General features: G+C 46.4%; 1 protein-coding gene across 3 annotated transcripts in view; it reads right to left on the minus strand.

The window, feature by feature from the left end:
* Nucleotides 1–277: 277 nt before the first annotated feature.
* The window catches only part of TTC28 (tetratricopeptide repeat domain 28), a 504,428-nt gene continuing 484,156 nt past the window's right edge, over nt 278–20,549 (minus strand). For 2 of the 3 annotated variants that reach the window (XM_084649137.1, XM_084649139.1), the window contains exons 17-23: nt 19,919–20,043; nt 18,175–18,406; nt 17,619–17,695; nt 14,585–14,608; nt 13,033–13,162; nt 10,735–10,842; nt 278–9,059 (exon numbers count right to left, since the gene is read on the minus strand). In XM_084649137.1, coding sequence (XP_084505263.1) covers nt 7,438–9,059; nt 10,735–10,842; nt 13,033–13,162; nt 14,585–14,608; nt 17,619–17,695; nt 18,175–18,406; nt 19,919–20,043 — 2,318 coding nt within the window. In that variant the 3' untranslated portion in view covers nt 278–7,437. The remainder of the gene's footprint in view (nt 9,060–10,734; nt 10,843–13,032; nt 13,163–14,584; nt 14,609–17,618; nt 17,696–18,174; nt 18,407–19,918; nt 20,044–20,549) is intronic. The other variant, XM_084649138.1, reaches the window with a different exon arrangement.

Here is a 20,549-nt window from a genome sequence, read left to right on the forward strand (position 1 = left end):
CAACTGGCCAGATTCCAGGTCCTTTGTCCCACGTAAGCAGTGCAAAAGAATCAGGTCAGAGAAGAGGAGCCAAACACATTAGCCTTTGCGAACCCAGACACAAAGGGAGGATAAATTAAATTCTTCTTGCTTGCAATGAAGGAACAAGCATTTCCAAAATTAATAATGTTTCTCCCAACCGGGAGTTGCTACAGACTCTCAGGTATCTCTGAAATTCAGGATTTTTCATACACAAAACTGTTAATCTAAAATTACTTTTATAACAACCTCAAAATTAGTGTTTGAAAATAGCTGAGCATTTAAAAGACAGGAAATTCACATTTAAAGTTCAGACACTACATTGGGCTCATAGCCTGGCTCACCATCCACTTAAAAGGTATATTATTCTTACACCTTTTGAACGTGATCATCAGCGTGGAATCTGGGGGCTTTACAAGACTGTAGAGAGATCAGTATTCCACTAAAAGGAAGAATTCTGCTTTCCTGCCTTCACTGATTCTGCTCCTGTGTGTATTCTTTCTTGATGATTGGCTTCCAAGACAAAGGATGGGTTTATTACCAATATAACATCAAAAATGGTCATATAATTGACTGTAAATAATGTAACATTTTCTAAATGTAGCCATTTTCCCTGTTATGTCAAAAGACTAATGTTGTATGTTTCAGCAAATAGGCTACACTGAGGGGTGTGGTTCAGATGCACAGAGTACATCAGGTGAATGTACTGTATGTCTCATTCTGAGAAAGGCTGCACTCGCTTTTGTCTAAATGCCAGTGTCCCTAATCATTGCTTTTGTCCCATGAAATGTAGTTGGACCAATTTAGATATTAAACTTTTAGCCAGATCCCTGATGTTTGTCCAGTGGTGCAATGAGATCTTGCAATGGTTGGCACTCTAAAAATACATCTCTGAATGGAATAGACACAGTATTCTTTATGCATCTGTGAGGACGTGCCACCATCTTAGGAACAAGAATGAGGCAAGCCAATAGGAAACAATGGGGCCGATCCCATTAACACCACTCTGCTCATCACCATGGAAATATGGTGCTTGGCTGACAGGGCAGGAGTGCAATCAGGAGCAGAGAGCTACAAAACTCCCATCCGAGGGCTGCAGTACTTGCCACTCCAAATATACGGAACTCGCTCCTGGGAAAGCTCCTTCCAACAGGTGAGGAGTTCAGTGATAACCAAGCAGCCTGTCCAAGCAATGCTACCATGGGTTAAGTTGCTAATTGGAGACCCTGGGGGTGAGGAACCCTGGTGTTTCAGATATTTGGGATAAGCCTCTTACAGTGTGTTATGCTTGTGCAACTAGAGATCACAGATAGCTGAGCAATAGGCCCCATAGATGTTCTGTTCTGTTTGTACAACTAGAGATTGCACAGATAGCTGCCTGATAAGCCCCACAGACACACCTTACATACAATAAAAAGGCAAATACTAGTTATTGCCTGCTGCCCATGTTGTCACAGCATCTAAGCAGTAACTGACCTTACATACATCACTGTGAAAGACTAGCTTAAACCAAACAAGCTTGTTTAACTCTGCCCTCTACCACAGCTCCAGCAGACAAAGATTCTGGGGGCTATATCACCCCTCCACTTCTCATTGCTGCTGGCAGAAACAAGGAAATTGAGCAAATGTTAGCTCTACTGTCCCATGCTGGTGGAAGAGTAGGCGTCTGTACCGTCACTTCTCTTTCTGATTGGAGTACTGTCTTCTACAACGGGAAGCAAAGGGAGCTCTCACTAACCCTCCCATTGCCACACTGGAAGACATTTGCAGTTACCATAGTGTTGGAACTGGCCGCTGATGTTCCGTAGCCACAGCATGTAAATTATTGCATGACAAATGTCTTATTTGGAGGCTGAGGATGAAGGTAGTTAGCAGTCGTCCATGGCCAGATGTCTGGAGTAGGGAAGTCAGAGGACTAAACAATCCATTAGAAATGTGATCCTAGGACACAACACTGAAGTACTGAGAGAACTCATGCTTTAATAGACACTGAAATCACAAAGAAAGAAGGCCAAATGCCCTAGCAATTTCAATAAAAATATGAAATTCTTTTTACATGGTAAATTTTGTAATATAAAATGTTTAATGCTGTCTGGAAACAGAGCTTTAATTTACAAAAAAGTCCATATAGGCCAAACATGGCTAATACTGCATACAAGGAGAGTGACTGCTAAAAAGCTGCTGCATGGGAGAAGGGTCTTAGCTGACTAATCCTCCTTGAGTTACCATCTTCAAAGTTCTTTTGCAAGATTTCTGCAACATAAGAGCCCAGTTCACAATACACACATACAGCCTTTCTGGACAACATGGCAGAATAGATGCATTACAATATTCCCATATTTACTGAAATCACTCAAATTCATTGTCACCCAGCCTCAAGTGATCAGTGCTTCTTAAATGGGCATGCAGATTTTCTGCAAGCTTGGTACCTACCCTACAACCTAAAACAGATGTTCAGTGAAAAAGTGGTACAAGCTAAAGGGAACTGTCGCTGAGGGGTAGGATCGTGGTTGGAGTGTCCCCTTTGCTACCTCTACCTCAACGGTTTTTCAATATGAACCTTTTTGTTTTCTTGTTTAAATAAGGGTCTGATAAAAAGGAGACTCCGCACCTGGCTCGTTCAGGCCACCTAATGAAATAAGGACAAAATTTGACTTTTGGCTCTTTCCATTTAGCTAAAGACAGTCAACAAAATATTCATAATTAGTATTTCACACAGTAAAACATACTGGGCAAAACTAAACAAAAATATATTATATTGCCTTGGGGATATTTTTTGCATGTGGGAGATTTATCGTGAAAGTGGATAATACCTAGTTCTTATTGCTCTTATTAAGCAGTGTTATCACTTGTACCATGCACAAATACGACGACAAACGCATGTAACTTCCACAGAAGGGATTCTAATATCAAAAGGAGAACAATGGGTTCCTGAATTTTACCACATAAATGGCAAATCTGATCATTTCTCATCTATGGGGCGGGGAAGTGAGGTTTGAGGGTTTGTGAGGTGTCTCCAGCCCAGGAGCAGGCAGGAAGCGTGTGAAGTTCACAGCTCTCAGTAAAACCAGTAGAAGTGCCATGTGTCCATAGAAATGCAGTCCCCAAATCGTCCATATTTATACACCACCAGTTCCCCAAATACTGAACTCCCCTCTTCTCTGCACCCTAATCACTTTCCTCTTTAATACATTTTTACTGATCCACATTTTCTGAAAGTTCAGTTGCTAGTACGAAGCCCTCTGGAGGTGTGAAAATAGGCTGTACCAAAATAACAGCGTTTGAACTGTATCAGTTCTGTATGATTATAGCACCATGTACAGAACATATATGGGGGATTTCTGGCATATCATGCAGCACAGCAGGGAGTATGTGCTGTTATGTAAATGAAAAGCTGCCCACTTCCAATCTTGATGTTTCTAAGATGTTGTACCAAAATGGTAAAGTTGAGTAGAACTAGAGTGGAACCTATGGGGTCTCTCAGTGGCCTGAACAAATGTGGCTAAATTAATTTACATCAACAACATCTTCGTCGTCATTTACAACATTTCTTAGCTGTTGTACTGACGTATTTCTTCCCCTTATTCTAATGCTTCTGGGCTAATTAAGAAAGGATAACCCCTTGGGCCAAACTGTCACATAGGAAGCTGAAGGCAGTGGTGTTGTAGCCATGTCGGTCCTAGGATATTAGAGAAACAAGGTGGGTGAGGTCATACTGTTTATTGGATCAACTTCGGTTGGTGTGAGAGAGAAGCTTTCAAGCTACACAGAGTTCTTCAGGTCTGGGAAAAGTACTAAGGCTATGTCTACACTGCACTTTAGTCTGTAAAATTTTGTAGCTCGGGTGGAGAAAAAAACATACCCTGACCAATAGAAGTTTTACCAACGAAAAGCGCTGGTGTGCACAGCACTTTGTCTGTGGGACATGCTCTCTCGCCGACAATGCTACCGCCCCTCAATGGCAGGAGAGCTCTCTCCTGCCCACACAGAGTGGGTACACTGCGTGCCTTACAGCGGCAAGGCTTTAGCACCACAACTGTCTGACAGTGTTGACGTAGCCTAAGGGCTTGTCTTCCTGCCAGCGCAGCTGCACTGCTGTACATGAAGACAAGCCCAAAGAGTGTCACAGCAAGATGGAACAGACAGTTTCACATAAGTAGTTAGCACATATTATAAGGGACCATTCAAAGTTGAAGCGACCTGTTAATCACCCCTGTAGACATAGGACAAAAACACCCCTGTAGACATAGGACATACTCCTGAGCGACGTAAATTATTTCCAAGTAATTTGTAGTGTAGATGTAGCCTGGTTACAGATAGTTGTAATAAACCACAAATCTAGTGTCTATTTAAGGCCAGTATTTTCAGTGTCTAGGAAGGTCATGAATTTAAGTTCACAGGCGTGTCTTTTTGAATTACCTCATCTAGTGTACTAAATGCCTTAATAACAATTACAACAACTACGTGGGTGAAACCAGACAATCACTATGCTCCTCAATGAACTCACACAGGAAGACGATAAAGGACAAAAAAACCCTGTCTCCTGTGGATGAACACTTTTCAAAGGGATCGCAGTATATCTGACCTATCAGTCCTCATCTTCAAAGGAAACCTGCACAACACTTTCAAAAGACAAGCCTGGAAGCTTAAATTCATAACTTTGCTAGACACTAAAAATCCTGGACTGATCAGAGACACTGGATTCATGGCTTATTACAACCGTCTTTATAACCCACTAACCCCCCTTTTTGTGCTACGACAGCAGGGTTGTTAATGGGCCACTTCACCATGAACAGTCCCTTAAAATATGTGCTAATTGCTTGTACTAAACTATCTAGTCTATCTTGTATTTAGCTGTCATACTTTTAGGTCTGCACTTAAAATACTGCAACTGTGCTGCTGTAGTGCTTAAGTGAAGATACTCCTGTGCTGACAGGAGAAGTGTCTGCAGAGCTAATCCACCTCCCTGAGAGATGGTAGTTCTGTCAATGGGAGAAGCTGTCCCGTCGACACAGTACTGTCTACAAGGGGGCGAGAGGTTAGGTTGGTATAACTATGTCTCTCAGGGGTGTGGATATTTCACACCCAAGTGATGTAGTTATACCAATATAAGTCCGTAGTATAGACCTGGCTTTCATACCTTTCCCAGACTTGAGGAAGAGCTCTGTGGAGCTCAAAGCTTCTCTCTCTCACCAACAGAAGTTGGGCCAATAAAATATGTTACTTCACCCACATAGGAAGCTGTAATGCAAGAGCCAAATAATTTTCATCTAGTAAGACATGTACTAGATTTAGCTTACTGTTTTGCCACATTTTCTAATATGTGTAAGTGGAGCATTAAGCTCTTCCTGGTCTTTTGCACTGAAAGTTTCATGATCATCCCTCTCTCTGTTAACTGTCTACATGCACATGCCCTGACATCTGGTATCTGTAGTGCTTGCATTTAGTTTCTTGCAGTTGTGATACGGCAAACATTTCTCTCCAAACCATAGGGTTTTTAAATGATAATCAGGGCCAGTATTTTATATTATAGCCATGAGAATTTAATGCTTTGTACTGCTGTAGCACCTTTCATCCAGGATTTCAAAGAGCGTCACAAACGTTAAGACCTAGAGCTTCAAAAAGGGTCTGGGTGACACAATTTTATGCATCTACAGCCATGCCCAGCTAGAAGCCGAGCCAGTTGATTGCACCCACAATTCATGTAGATAGGCCTCTACTACAGAGCACAATACCAGGAGCTGAGTTGAAGTCTAACTAAAAATCGAGGCCTAATTAATTAAGCCTCACAACACCCCTGTGAGGTAGGTAGGTAAGTATTACTACCCCCATTTGACAGATGGGGGCGCTCAGGCACAGAGGGGTGAAGTGACTAGTCCAAAGTCTCACAGTGAATTGGGGAAGAGTCTAGAGCAGAAGCCAGGTGCCTTCACTTTGTTCCTTGCTCAAAAACTCACAGCACATTGCCTGTATAATACTTTGCTTTGAGCTAGATGTGCAGTGTGGCTGAGTTTATGTTGTTGTGTATGTCCTGACTTCAGTGCACGTAAATTCTGTCTTTGTTACATTAACTCTGTGGTTTGTATTTAATGGCCTTCTTTAAAAACAACGAGTGTCCCCAGCCTGATTCCCAACTGCCTTAGCTCTGCCTCACTCTGTGTTGGCTGTTGCCCAGCCTGTCCTCCCCTCCTAGCTGCAGGAGTGCTCCTGGCTTTCCCACTTGGCCCAGGGAGAAGGGGTTAACAGGCCCAGATGCATAGATTTTAATGTGCAGTCTGTTTGCACAATGACACAGACCTATTTAATTTGCATATATTGGCCCTGAAAGCAAGATAACAGGGAAAGAGATTGGGAAGACGCTTGGGAAGATCTAGCAGTAATGGAGAGAGCTCCCTGAACATGTGATCACTAGATCACATGTCAGTGTCTGATTTCTGCATGCTGAGGACCTGCACACTGTGTAACCCTCTCTCACATTCACTGTACATCTCCCTCTCGTTTTCAGAATTAAACAGAAAAGTTTAATGCTGACCAGCTACCTGCCGATATGAAAAACCTACCCTTGTAAAATTATGTGCAACAAAGGTATCACTTTGTAAAACCAGAACTTGTATCTGTCACTCTCCCACTACTCAGATATGGGATTTTGTTCATTACTTACCAAAATGTTCTTTTGGGGTCAGATCACTCAATGGAAATTTCAGCCTAAAAGGTATTTCTTCAGAAAAAGTTAACTGAAAGAGGAATTAAGAATGGAACATCCATTTCTACCTTATCGGCATGTCACCAGCACAGCACCAGAATGATGTGTTGTAATCACCAATACAATGTTGCCAAGGAGTTGTACATTGCTAGCATTTTCTCACATATGCTTGCATTTGGCTAACAGCAATTTCACCAAGTTACATTATCATCTACTCCCCCGCGCAGCCCCTGGAAGCATAAAAGCAATGGCTTGTACTTCTTTTCTGGACAGAATGTTGTGTGCATTATCGTTGTGGCATAAAATGGAAGATTTGCCTCGTCTCGCCTCCTTCCCCAATCCCTGGATATGTATAAATTCTGTATAAAAATCCAACTGTAAACATCCTTTCAGGATAAGAAATACATGTAGGTGGTTTAAAGGCTAACATTTTGCACAGAATTAGCTGTGAACGCTACACAAAACGGTCATCAGGTGCGTCTGGCCAAAGTACTGACAAGAGGAACTGAAACCTATTTGCATAAGGCCCTTGTCATATACTGTAATGCACTGTGCCAGGCTAATTTGTCTCATTACTCAGCACTCCTAATCGTGGATGTGACCAGGCTTCTCGGGTAATATTCTGTGGTTTTGTATTGATCAAGGCAAGTGGGTAGAAGCAAATACTGAGAACCTTTACGTGATTGCAAGTTGAATCAACTGGTACAAAAGACATTTCAACATTTGGAGGAAGGGAAAAATCTCCCTGGTGACAAAAATTTATAACCATTTCCAGATGGCAGCCTCAAGGGGCGTACCGTTCCTGGAATGCTATTGGAAGGTGGAGAATGGGATGAAGTCACTGCATTGGTAGTTTCAGGGCGCCTGTGTCCATTTGGAGGATTCTTTTGTGGAGAAGCAAGGTGTTGCTGAATAGATAACTCCTTAAGTTCCAGCTTGTCTGCACTTTCGGCTTTGCTGTGCCGTGGAGATAAGTTCAGCAAGCTGAGAACATCTCTCTTAGCAGTCATTGTTCCAGGAGCTCCTCGGAAAATTTTCATGGGGCCTGTGGAATGTTGGGGAGTACTCTGCCAAAACATTTTCAGGTTGTGGATGGCCTGCACCTTTTCATCGATGGCAGCCATTTTTAATTTGTCTATATCTGGGGCATCAGCGGGGCTGGAGCGAGCAGAACCAGCTGAGGAGTAAGAGAGAGCAGGAGAGGGGGTGCTGCCCACGGGAGACTGATGTCCTGAGCTTGGGGAGATATTTCTGGGAGATTTAGAAATATGAGCGCTATAAGGAGAGCTAGGGTACTTGAGTTTAAAGTGAGACTGTTCAGTTAACGAGCCATGAGAGTCAGAACTTGGAGAAGGCTGCCCACTGTATGGGCCTGTGCCGTCTTTGTTGGACATCTCTGATGTTGTGGGGCTGTTATATCCGGAACTCACCTTCTGAAGTGATGAGCTCCTTGTTGGAGGCTTTGGTTTAATTGTAACTGGCGAAGGATGACTCCTCTGACTGGAGCTCAGTGGCCTACTGAACGCACTGGTCTCTGAGGCTCTGAATACAGAAGCACCAGCTGCTGCTCCATCTTCCGAGTTCTTCTTGCTCATCTGACTGCCGCTTCTTTGAAGACGTTCAACAGCAATAAGGTGACTTTGAGTCTCCTCCAGAATTTTCTGGGCCAACTCTTGTGGATCGAGCTTTGGGTTGTTCTCCTCTTGGGATTTGACAGTGCTGTCAGTTTCAGTGCTAGATTGGTCAGATTCTCCAGTATCAGAACTAGCAAGTTTTCCAACTTTTTGGAAAGGTGAGTTTGGACTGGGAATAAGAGTCATTTTAACAGGGGAATTTGGGGTACTTATGCTCCCTTTGGAACTGACAGAAACTTTAATCCCGCTAGACTGACCAGCTTTGGATTGTTTGTGATCAGGGGAAAATCTTGATTTTATATTTTCTTGATAAGTTGCCATAGGCTCATTGCTGATTATAGAAAATCCTTCATACTCCTCATTGTCTTTGCTGGCTGCAGCATTGGTCTGTGGAGACAGCTGGCTCCGTGGCACAGAGATTCTTTGCGGACAGACATTCTTAGGCCTTTCATAGTCCTGTCGCCCTCTGTGCCCTGCACTTTCTGATGTGCTCTCTGGCTTGGAAACAAAACTCATTGAAGAAGCGATAGAGCTCAGGCTGTACACAGAAATGGCGTCTGATGCAATACTGTCTGGACAAGTAGGAGAGAATGGAGGGTTCTGATATCCCAAAGGCATTGGGTTGGAAATGGACTGAGCAGAAGCCAGTGATTCCAGTGATGAGGAACTGTCCAGGCTAAGACGTTTGGGCAACTCTGTAGAATCTAAGTAAATGAAAACAACAGCACTTATTACAATGAAAGCAAATGGCACAGTATATGCCCCCAATCTCACTGCTACGATCTAGTCTCATTTGTTTAACAACTCCAGTGCTGCTTCCACTCCACAACTGCGAATTATGTGAGAAACATAATGTGTCATCCCAGAAAAGGAGCATGCAGAAACTCAGTGCTTCTACCAGAAAAGAAGTTGGTTGAGTTGATATTTTAGCCCTCCAAATCACCTCTTCATATAAGACTCCAACTGCCAACCGACCTGAGTTCTATTCCTAACTCTGGCATCGACTGGTTGTGTGACCAAGGGCAAGACAAAAGCTCCATGCCTTGATGTCCCTGTCTGTGAAATGAGGCTAGTGTTTCCCCTTTCTTGCAGGAGTGCTGTGAGGTCTAATCCATTAACATTTGAAAAGCATTTTGAGATGCTTGGAAGGAAAGTGCTGACTAATAGAATCATAGGTTTAGAAGAGTATTTCCGCATTGCTGAGCATTCTACAGCTGTGGTCATAGGGCCATGGCTATGGCAGGCTCATTTAGGACAAATACCTAAACATGCTGCTGGTGCAGTCACCTGACTCTAGCTGCCCCAGTCCTATATGGTACCATAAGGGAATGAGAACAAATCGAGCTTGCAGCCATCGTAGGCACACAAGGCAATAGTGTGAGAGCGACAGGACACGGGACTGTTAAGAAACATCAAACCTTGCACTGATGGGACACCAAGTCAAAGCCAGCTCAGGTCAGGAATGAGCTGGTATTTGGTGGAGCTTGATCCCAGTCTACGAGCATCCACAGCACAAAAAGATACTACTACAGTTTGCACCCCTGTTGGCAGACTCAGCTGAGTGAAAGGCCAGTTGATGGAACCTAAACTCCCCTCTCATCAATCTGATCTCTCCAGAGTGTAGCTGAGGCATGCTGACAGGTGGAAGTCCATACTGCCCCTATGGTCTCTGTTTTATATAAATAGAGGATTTCAGTGCTGTCCCAGCACTAATTCATACTACAGAGTAATAGAAACTGGGTGATGCCCCTGAACTGTTTAAGGGACACGATCCATATTCGCTTACTGACAGCCGCTCTCTGTTTGTAGAGAACTGAATGCCATTCTGTTTTACTCTAAAAGAGATTTAGCTCCAGGGGAACTAGTGACTATACGAATCATAGAAGTTAGAGATGGAAGTGACCAACCTATTTCCCAAATTTTCCTTGGAGAGACAGAAATCTCTCCAGATTTCCTTTTGCTCATCCACACCCCCTATCCTCTGCCCAATCCTTGTCCATTAAGTGTCCCCTTCCCCCATGTTGTGCCTAGTTCAGTGCACCCCCGTGGGCCTAAGACACCCCACCCATAGCATTTGCCAAATAAACTTCCTCTCCTCCTTATATCTCCACTTCTCAATGTTTGCAGAGAGTCCTATAGTCAGAGCAGTGGTGGAGAGCTAGCTGCCCCAGCTTCAGGCCTGTCTAAACACACAGGGAGCTCTCTGGCAGACAACGCACAGGCTTGGGAAGTGCCACACACCCTTGTTCACTAGATAAGCAACTGTGTGTGACACTTTTCTTTGTGCAAAAGATGGTAATACTCCACCTCAGTAGATACCATCATCCTCCAGCCATCAGATGGAACAAGATCAAATAATGTCACTTCAGGTAGCCTTACCAAAAAGTGCCAGCAGGGACTGGAGAGCAAAGTGCATGGTCCTCCTATTAGCTTGTTTCCCAGTTTTCAGTATCACCTCCTCTTGCCCAACTTCACAAAGGTCAAAACCTGTAGGAGAACATAGAGCAGAAAACCATTTCTCACCCAAAGATTCTATACCTTGAACTGGTCCCAGTAAGTTACTGATGCTGCATAATGACAGGTTTCAGAGTAGCAGCCGTGTTAGTCTGTATTCGCAAAAAGAAAAGGAGTACTTGTGGCACCTTAGAGACTAACAAATTTATTTGAGCATAAGCTTTTGTGAGCTACAGCTCACTTCATCAGATGCTGCATATAATCCCCATAGAGCAAACAGACACGAGGACCTTGCAGTGGCCTTGCTCAGGGCTGTCTCCTCTGTGCCAATGTGCTGCCTGGTTAGTATTTAATATGTCTATTCCAGTAAGTGCCCACGTGTCCCATAATGATAGGGGCCTTATTGTGCTGGGCGCTGTACAAACACATAGGAAGACACAGTCCTTGCCCTGAGGAGCTTACCTGGGTCGGATGGAGGAAAGAAAAATAACCAAATATGTTCTATTTTATAGATATACACACTAGCAAATGTTTTCCTAATATTTATAAATAGAGTCAGTGCTAATTATGCCCCATGTGCCCCCTCCAGCTGTCATTGACTGGTTGATTTCTTAAGGGGATCGTAGCAGCGGTGGGTCTAGGGAGAGGGCAATGGCCTTGGAGTTCAGTGCAGGGAGGGTTCGGGGCAGTCTGGAGAAGGCATGAGATGCTGACGCATGGAAGGATGAGGGTGGAGGGCAGATAGGAAGGCAATGACTTATCTTTATCTTCTTTCCACTCCATTTCCTTCTAAGCGGTTGTACCCTCTCATTCATTACCTACTTACATACCCTTGCCAGGAAATGGGGCCAAGGCAAAACTGGGCTGCTCTCAAATCAAATGGAAGTTGCCACTTGAAGTCAATATTATCTAGGTCCTGCTGACTGAGGTGGTGTTAGGGTGCAGAAGTCCTGGGGGATTTTTGTGCCACTGCGCAATGCTGAATTTTGCAGAAATTAACGTGCACGCAGAATTTCCCTTCCCACACAGAAATAGGCTGCAGTGCTGCTAGCCACCACTAGGGACCACGGGACTTGGCAGAGCCCAGCTCGCGCATAGAAGACATTGCCGGGGAAAGGGGGAGGGAGCTAGAGGGTTAGCATACCCTGAGGGAAGGAGAGCGTGGCATGCAGGAAACTCCATGCAAACCTGGAACTGGACATCAGGCTGTTTCTCCCTCTGGATCCCTAGGCTCTGGGGATGAAGGGGTTCGGGTGTATTTGCTGAGGGAGGCCCGCACAGGTGGGCTCTGGGGGGGAGCGATTGTGGGTATCTGGCCCCTGGCTGGGCTCTGGGGGGGAAGAAGCGGGCAGAGAAACAGGAACTGGGTTGTCATATGGGTTTCTTTAACTCTCTACTCCTGGAGGAATTTGTGTGTGTCTGTATTGTTACAGACATATTGCTGACAGGTATTTTGAAATAAATTACCAAAATAATTGAAACTGGCATGATGTCATACTATGATTTTGGCAATTAACTGATCTTTAAATATTCATGGTAAATAGGCCCAATAGCTTGCGATGGGATGTTAGATGGGGTGGGATCTGAGTTACGACAGAGAATTCTTTCCTGGGTATCTGGCTGGTGAATCTTGCCCATATGCTCAGGGTTCAGCTGATCGCCATATTTGGAGTCGGGAAGGAATTTTCCTCCAGGGCAGATTGGCAGAGGCCCTGGTGGTTTTTCACCTTCCTCTGTAGCATGGGGCACAGGTCACTTGCTGGAGGATTCTCTGCTCCTTGAAGTCTTTAAACCATGATTTGAGGACTTCAATAGCTCAGACATAGGTGAGAGATTTATCGCAGGAGTGGGTGGTTGAGATTCTGTGGCCTGCATTGTGCAGGAGGTCAGACGAGATGATCATAATGATCATAATCTAATCTATGAATCTATGGATTATGTAGTGTTATTTTGACAAATAAAATTAGCAGAATTTTTAATTTTTTGGTGCAGAATTCCCCCAGGAGTAACACATACACACAAAGTTCTCCATGTGGCAATCACACAGGGAGAGCAATCTCTGCTCACAGTGACCAGAGAAGGATTCACTCGGCCAGGTAATGAGCAGCTGGGCCATCGTGTCCTACATACCAAAGGATGTAAGCAGTGAAGGTGCTTGTGAAGTGTAAGGTGTTGGATGGCCACAACAGACAGCAGCAATAAAATAAGGAAACATGCTCTTACCCAAGGCTGCCAGAAACTCGTGGCAGCCAGGAAGCCTCCAGAGCTGGACACTGATGGAAACCTGGATCGGTGCAGAGGAGAAATCCTGCTCCTTCTCTCCTGCTTGGAGTTGAACCAAGACCTGATGTAGCTGAGGATGACAGAACAAACATCAGCTCTTCCATACCAACCCATTCACCTCCTGGCTGACATTCCCAGCCTGTGGGGTCACACCTAATCTGCCTTTGTCCTGGATAGTCACTAGTACGCTGTCTAGTGCAGGAGTCAAGGTGCTGCCCGAGTGGGGTCACACTCTGCACAGAGGGAGTGGCCCTACAACTGGCCAGACATTCTGCACTAGTGCTGGGAAGACTCCAGCAGGGGCACGTGAACCCTTGTGAGGTGAGTTAGGCCTTGGTTACACTTGCATGCTATGCCGCAATAAAGCCACCCAGAGCGCTCTAACTCACTCCCCGTCCACACTGGCAAGGCACGTAGAGTGCTCTGACTCCCTGGCTAGAGCGCTGCTGGTACTCCACCTCCCCGAGAGGGATAAGGTTTGCTGCGTATTGGATGAGACGCTACAGTGTCAGTGTGAACGAGGAGTTGGAGTTACCTTACAGTGCTCTGATTGCCCTCCCGAAATGTCCCATAATCCCATTAACTGAAGTGGCCTCTCTTTGTTGTGAACAAACAACAGGAATGCAGAACTGGCCCCACAGCTAATGTTTGCTTTGAGTGAGTGAGAGAGCTGGGGGAGGGAGGAGGGTCTGTACTTACACGACAGTGCGCTGACACACTATCAGCACCCCAAAAACCCACTCCCCACCCCCACATACACACAACACACTCCCCATTTGAAAAGCATGTTGCAGCCACTTGAACGCTGGGATAGCTGCCCATAATGCACTGGTCCCAATGCAGCTGCAAATGTGGCCACACCAGTGCGCTTTCAGCTGTCAGTGTGCACAGATTGCAGGGCTTTCCCTACTGCACTGTATGAAGGGTGGTTTAACCCAAAGCACTCTATATCTGCAAGTGTAGCCAAGCCCTTAGAGTGCGGCTGTTTTCAGAGAAAGGGCAGGAGGGAAGCACAGTACGAAAACTGCAGGAAGAAAGAAAAGGAGGAGGGTGCTTAGTGGCTGCTCATGGCCACTTAAAGGCCATTCTGTAACTGGGCCATTTGATCGGGTGTGAGGCCAAACCCAGGAACACCCCAGCTGCACTAAACAAGAAACAGCCCAAGATTTCCCTCATGTTTCCAGGACCTCCGGGGAGCAGTTCCCCTTCTTGTACCCACAGGGAACTGCATTCATGCACAAAGGGGAAGGCCTGGGTGGGGAGGAGGGGGAAGGACAAAACCCGACTCCCAGCCTCATCTACACTACGCCTGCGGCACAGGCCCAACACCACAATGTCCTTTCTCCCCATTAGAAGTAATTAAACAAATCCCAGGCTTAAAAATTTGGTGACTATTAAACTGTAACGCAGGGAAATGGGGCTGAAGAGTTTTCCAGAGCCCAGGGCTTGCCTCTGCAGAGGAGTAATGTTCCCTGGTGTTTGTTGTACTCACCATTCCCACCATATTTTTAACAGCCTTCGGGTAGCAGATAAGAAAAGAGAGAAGGAAAGAAAGAAAGAACATGGGTTATTCTGCATTATGAAGTGAGCATGGCATGAAGCCCTATAGGGCCAAAGTAGATCATCACAAGCCAGCCCCCTCCTGCAAGATGCACAGCACAGAGCAGGAGGAGAAGGGACAATGAGGGCTGGGAGTGAAGGGACCAAACAACCAGGAACAGACAGCTGGAATCTGGAAGTCCCTAAGCTGTTAAAACCAGAGCTGGCACTTCACAGGCAGCTACAACCCTGCCAATGAGGAGATGAGCCCCAGAATCATCCATCTTTTGACAGGAGGTGGAACATAAACAACCTTCCTCTAGTTTCCTTTCAGGGGCTGTTTACTGGCATTAAATGCAATCTTTACTCCCTAGCAGTCCCACTGCACGTGCAAACAAGGGTTATGGTCCTTATCTCTTCCATAACAAATACACACAAGCAGCCCAGAGAGAAGGGCGCAGGCTCAGTGCTTCACTGTTCCCAGGAACACTTTCTCCTCCTCAGACACTGCAGTGAACACAAGTCAGGGATGAAGGCAGCGCGCATTACAGCAGCCTTGAAATCCACCTCGAGAAGCCTCCCCCGCAATGCACCCTAGAACTGTGCAGCACCACCTACCTCCCAATCCAAAGGGTCTTTTCAGTGTGTGTAACTTTTAGCCCCGCGGGGTGCACAGAGAGAACGGATGCTGCAGTGGGGACTGTTTGCGCTGTGTCAAATGCTGGAGCTGCTCTTTTAGAACTAAACAACCTGACTGAGGAGCCGAGCAACTCACACGCAAAGCAGCTTCTCCCAAGGCGCCTGATCTCTGAACGCGTAGGAGACTGGATGGAGCAGTCACTCTGTAGCAGTTTTGCAGGCCAGGTCATACTGGCCTGTGCAAAGTAGAAACCATTGTTTCCTTAATGATAATGAATGCTCAGAATGTAGTTGGCTAGCCATTCACAAAGACTGTGACTAGCTAGCCAACTACAAAGCAGTTTCTCCTCCCTTGGTGTTCACACCGCAACTGCTAGAAGAGGGCCTCATCCTCCCTGATTGAACTAACCTTGGTATCCCTAGCCTGATTCTTGCTTGCATATTTATACCTGCCTCTGGAAATTTCCACTACATGCATCTGACGAAGTGCGTATTCACCCACGAAAGCTTATGCTCCAATACATCTGTTAGTCTAGAAGGTGCCACCGGACTCTTTGCTGCTTTTACAGTACTTACATAGTTTACTCTCACAGCCCCATGGAGGGAGGATCACTATCCCTATTCACAGATTGGGCAGCTAAGACAGAGGTCTCAGCACCACAAGGTCATAGTGAAAATGCCATGATCTTAGCCCTGGTACCAGAGGGTGGTAACTTTGGGATGTGGCTGAAGCAAGATAGCAAGAGATGGGACCCAACATTCCTGACTCAGTTCCTGAGCCTGACAGGGAGGCTGGGGAAGTAGCATTACAAACTGGCTGCCTTCCTCTCAGATTGTGGGGGACAGTATGGTTCTGGGCTTTGCATTTCAAGGAGCCTGGCTTCCATCAACCCGTGTACCTGGGTGCAGTGTCTGCTGTATTTTCCTGGGCAATGCCAGGTGTCCCTAAGGGAAAGGGATGATAGAAGCATTCAGGAGAACAAGCCCTGCTCCATCCATACTACAGAGGCACAAGCTGGAGCTGGGAAGGAAATAGTGTCAATGGGCTGTGCCTGTCAATCGTGCCCCTGTGGTTTTCATAGACCTGTAGGACTGGAAGGGACCTCAAGAGAATTTCTGGGGGGAATGGACTGCAGCAGAGGAGAGAGCTGGGCTGAACAACCCAGCACTATTCCTGTGCAAAGAGAAATCTGTCTGGGGTTTGGCCTGCACAAGAACATCTGCAGAAACAATGCAACATCTCTGCAGCAGGCGGCTGGGGAAATGGTGAGTAAATCTTTTGTTAGCTGCATGCAGCCATCTGAAGTCTGCTTTTTCTTGGGTGATTTAATTGTCTGCGGCAAGAACACAAGCAGGAAACAGTCATGTGGAGATTTTTATAGAGAATGTTGGATTGTTGTCCTTTAAACCACCTGTTCCATTTACTCTGGGCTCCCCTCCTAATGGTTGTCTGCACAGACGCAGCACTGGCAGCGTGATTCCTGAACAGGGACTCTTGGCCTGATGATCCAAAGGAAGCCCTCTTAGCTGAAGTGGAAATGCCTAACAGAGAGAGCACAGGTCCCAGCTGTCCACTGATGTATTTCTCCAGAAAACCTGATACTGGTGGTCAGGAAAATATCTGTGCAAGACACAGGGATGGTGAGCTACATCCCTGTTCACAATTCATTGTGCGCCCACTTGCTGGGGCAGACAACTGGCCTGGTCTGAAGAGCACTCAGGAGATGAGGAACATGCTGAAGCATGCCAGCCATGCAGGGGCACGCATGGATCAGAGCTGGGTCAGGACGGACAGGGTGGAAGAGTAAGGAAGGCTGGGGTAATGGAGGCCATGGAGCTATAGGCAGCAGTGCATTCCCACACGACAGCGGATCTAACAGAGGCTGGAAACCTGTTTGGCAGAGCTGTGAGCTGCCCACACGTAACAGCACAGGTCTGAGAGGCACTGTCCAAGGGAACTACACTGGATGAAGCATTAGGGAATATCCTGAAGGGAACAGCCCAGAACAAGCTCTTAGGGTGATGGGCTGACTGGGACCTAATCAAGTTTTCCATCCCTCAGTGCTAGGATCCCACCTTCCTCAGCTGTACTGTACAGCACGACTGGTGTGCATGTCACATGCTCTCAGTTCTGTCACTGAGCTGAGAAGTCCACCAGTGTGCCTGCCCCCCTCGTGCCAAGGCATTCACTCACTCGGGCGGACAAGAGAGACAGTTCTTGAACTTTGGGCACAAAAGCCACTCTGTCTGTTTTGCTCTGCTAGTTACAAAGCAATCCGTGGCTCTGGGACTCCTTTGCCCTAGGCAGGATTTGAGGCATGGTGCTGTAGCGTCACCACCCTACTCACCCGATTGATAAGCTGCTCTCCAGTCTCTGAAGCAGTAATAAGTTTGCAAAGTGCCTGAAGTGCTGGGTTAGGCAGACCTGAAAAAAATCAGAAACCATAAAGTTTGTTCAAAGCTGCCTCTGAACTGCCTGAGAGAAACCATCCCAAAGCAACACCTGGACCCAGCTTCCCATACTAACTAGGGCTCCTGAAAGGGGCTGTGGTTTCTACAAACAGTAAGGATTTTACAAGCTTTGCACCTGATGAGTGAACTCCCGTCTGGGAGCAGGGACAGAGGAAGAATAACACCCTGGCTCCTCGGGTATTGGGATCAGAGGGAAATGAACGGGATCTGAGGCTGAAGCAGCCATGTTCTCTTTGCAAAGCCTGCTCTAGGCTATGCTGGGAGCAACTGGTCTTACCCAAGTCCCATTCCATGATTTTACTTAGTCCCTGTAAAAGCACAGAACAACAGCTGAACAGCAAGATTTCCCACTCCTCCCATCCAAGAGGCAGCAAGTGGACAAGAGCCTGCTAACACGGACGATGCCAGAGCCCCCTGTGGCCTGCTCCTTACCTAAGAGGGACTGGATGGTGGTGCTGCATTGCTGTAGCCGTTCACCGGGGTCTGAAGTCGGGAAGAACACTGCAGCTGGAAGACCACTAGCGGGAGGGTCAAGTCGAAACCCCACAGCAGTGAGTAGTGCCTGCCAGCCTGGAATGCCACCAACTTTATTCTCCACACTCTGCTGAGAGGTGTACATGGAATTGTGCTGCCCATTCTGGATTCGCTGCAGTGATTTCTCCACCTCCGGGACAAAAGACTGCATTAGCTTATTCTGCAGTAAGTTTATCATTAACCCTTTCCTCTTTCTGCAGTGTCAGGAGCAGAAAGGCATCTCAGGTCAAGGGGTGGGCTGGGTGACAGAGATATGGCAATCAGCCTCAGACAGGAGGTGGTCAGGGCCCTTTGGAACTAGAGGCTCCACTAATTCATGTATAGCTGTAAAATGAGAAGTCAGGCAGCCTATAGCAGCATCTTGGGCAGATGAGGGCCATGGAAAACTAGGCTACATGTTTGCCTGGGAGGAGGAATCTGCCCATTTTCCAGCCTATCATGAAGAGATGATTTCCCGTAAGCCAGGTGGCCGTATTTGTCCCCACAGAATCGCTGAGTTATGATTTCCAGCCTCTTGGGTCTGCTGCTGACAACCAGGTTATAGTGTTCCATGTGCAGACTTACCAATTGGATGGTAAATAGAACCCTCCTCCCTTTCCAGCCTGATGCAGCTGGGATTATCATCATCAGTCGACTAGTGTTGCCATTACAACATGGACACTGCCCCTAAGGAAACTAGGAGGGTCCTTTAGGAGGAAAGGTGTTACACAGATGTGAGAGGATAGTATTATAACCATCCCAGAGTTTTACCTACAGATCACATCAGTCACAGCATTCACTGCTCCCCAAAGCTGGTTATTGGTACCTATGGGAACACCAGAGTCTCATTAAACTTCCATGTGAGCTGCTGTTTTGGGGTTAAACGCTGTGGATTTCAGTGTGGTATTTTCTGGTGAAAGCTGTCCACTGAACAGAATGTCCTGCATCATGCAGTATCAGGTGACAAGAAGGGAAGGACCCAAAGAGTCAGCTCTTTTGCCTAACAAACCTTGCTGCTTTAGAGCTTGCTCTGTTCTAAACTGCAGTGTTCATTCTTGGCTTGAAGCCATCAGTCCTTAAGATCTGTAGAGAGAGGGTGGTCACTTGGCTAGCAAGGAAGGAGACACACTACACAGTGTCTTCGTTCTCACCTCCCTACTTCTTGCCTAGTTCACAGCAATTCTGTCATAAAAACAATTAACCTCAGTGACAATCTCATTTTCAAAGCACAGACCCACTCAGCAGCATATGCAAATCAGCTGGGTCTGATGGAGGGATTTTATTTGTCATGCTAGTAAGGTGAATCTCTGCCTGGTGTCCCATTCTTCTCCCAGGGACAGGGAGTAGTTGCAGGGATTACACAGGCAGAGGGAGGAGAAGGAGGGTTGGGGGTTTACTCCTGAAGTTAAATCGAAATGCTTCCCCACCCATTCAACATTCAGAGACACCTCACCACCGATGACATCACCTTCCAAAAGTTAAGAGGAGGCATCTGCCATACTCCAAGGCAGGGACCCACATTTTGTGTCTGTAAATTTTGATGGCACTTTTCAGGCTGCAGGAAGGAGCCTTGACAGCCTCTCCAAAGCAAGACTGCAAGGGTCTTACTGCTGCCTCTCTCAGGTTGCAGGGGATACTCTTATGGCAGCTCTCTCTTGCTTACCAGATGTAACAAGACTCTCAGGGCATCTCGTGCTCTCTCCGGGTGCTGCAGAATCTCTGTCAGGGCCTGTCCAATTAGCGAGGAAGGGCTGTTAAGCTTCACATCACTCCCAATGAGCATGAAGCCTGCAGGATTCAGACAAAGAGCTTCTTAATCTCCTCTTGTCCCAGAAAAACAAATACTCTGCCTTCCTCAAGCTAACAGAAATGAATAGCTCATTGCCCCTTGTTTAGTTATGTGCCTACCCACAGAGAAGGGAGAATCCAGAACAGCTGCCTCCACAACCAGAACAGCTGCCTCCACCCGCCTAGGCCCAGGGACGTAACTTCTAGGATGCTTCTTCAATGCTCTCTGCTCTCCCCCTTTATGAAATCAATACTGTTTTCCTGCTCACATATGTGGAAAAATGTGGCAATGCAGAGACACTTGCCCTAGCATGCTCCTCATCTCCTTTACAGGAGCAGAAATCAATAAAAGCTAAATACTGCCAGCAAACAATAGAACCCTGAAAATGGAGAGCTGTCCCTGTTTGGGGAAAGATGCCTACTTTGCCCAGGCCGCTAGCTTGTGCACCATGCAAATATTCTTCCTCCCTCCCCTGTTTATTGCAGCTGGATGGGCATGTGCTCAT

The sequence above is a fragment of the Lepidochelys olivacea genome (genome assembly GCF_965140295.1).
Source record: "Lepidochelys olivacea isolate rLepOli2 genome assembly, chromosome: 15".
Lineage (NCBI taxonomy): Eukaryota > Metazoa > Chordata > Testudines > Cheloniidae > Lepidochelys > Lepidochelys olivacea.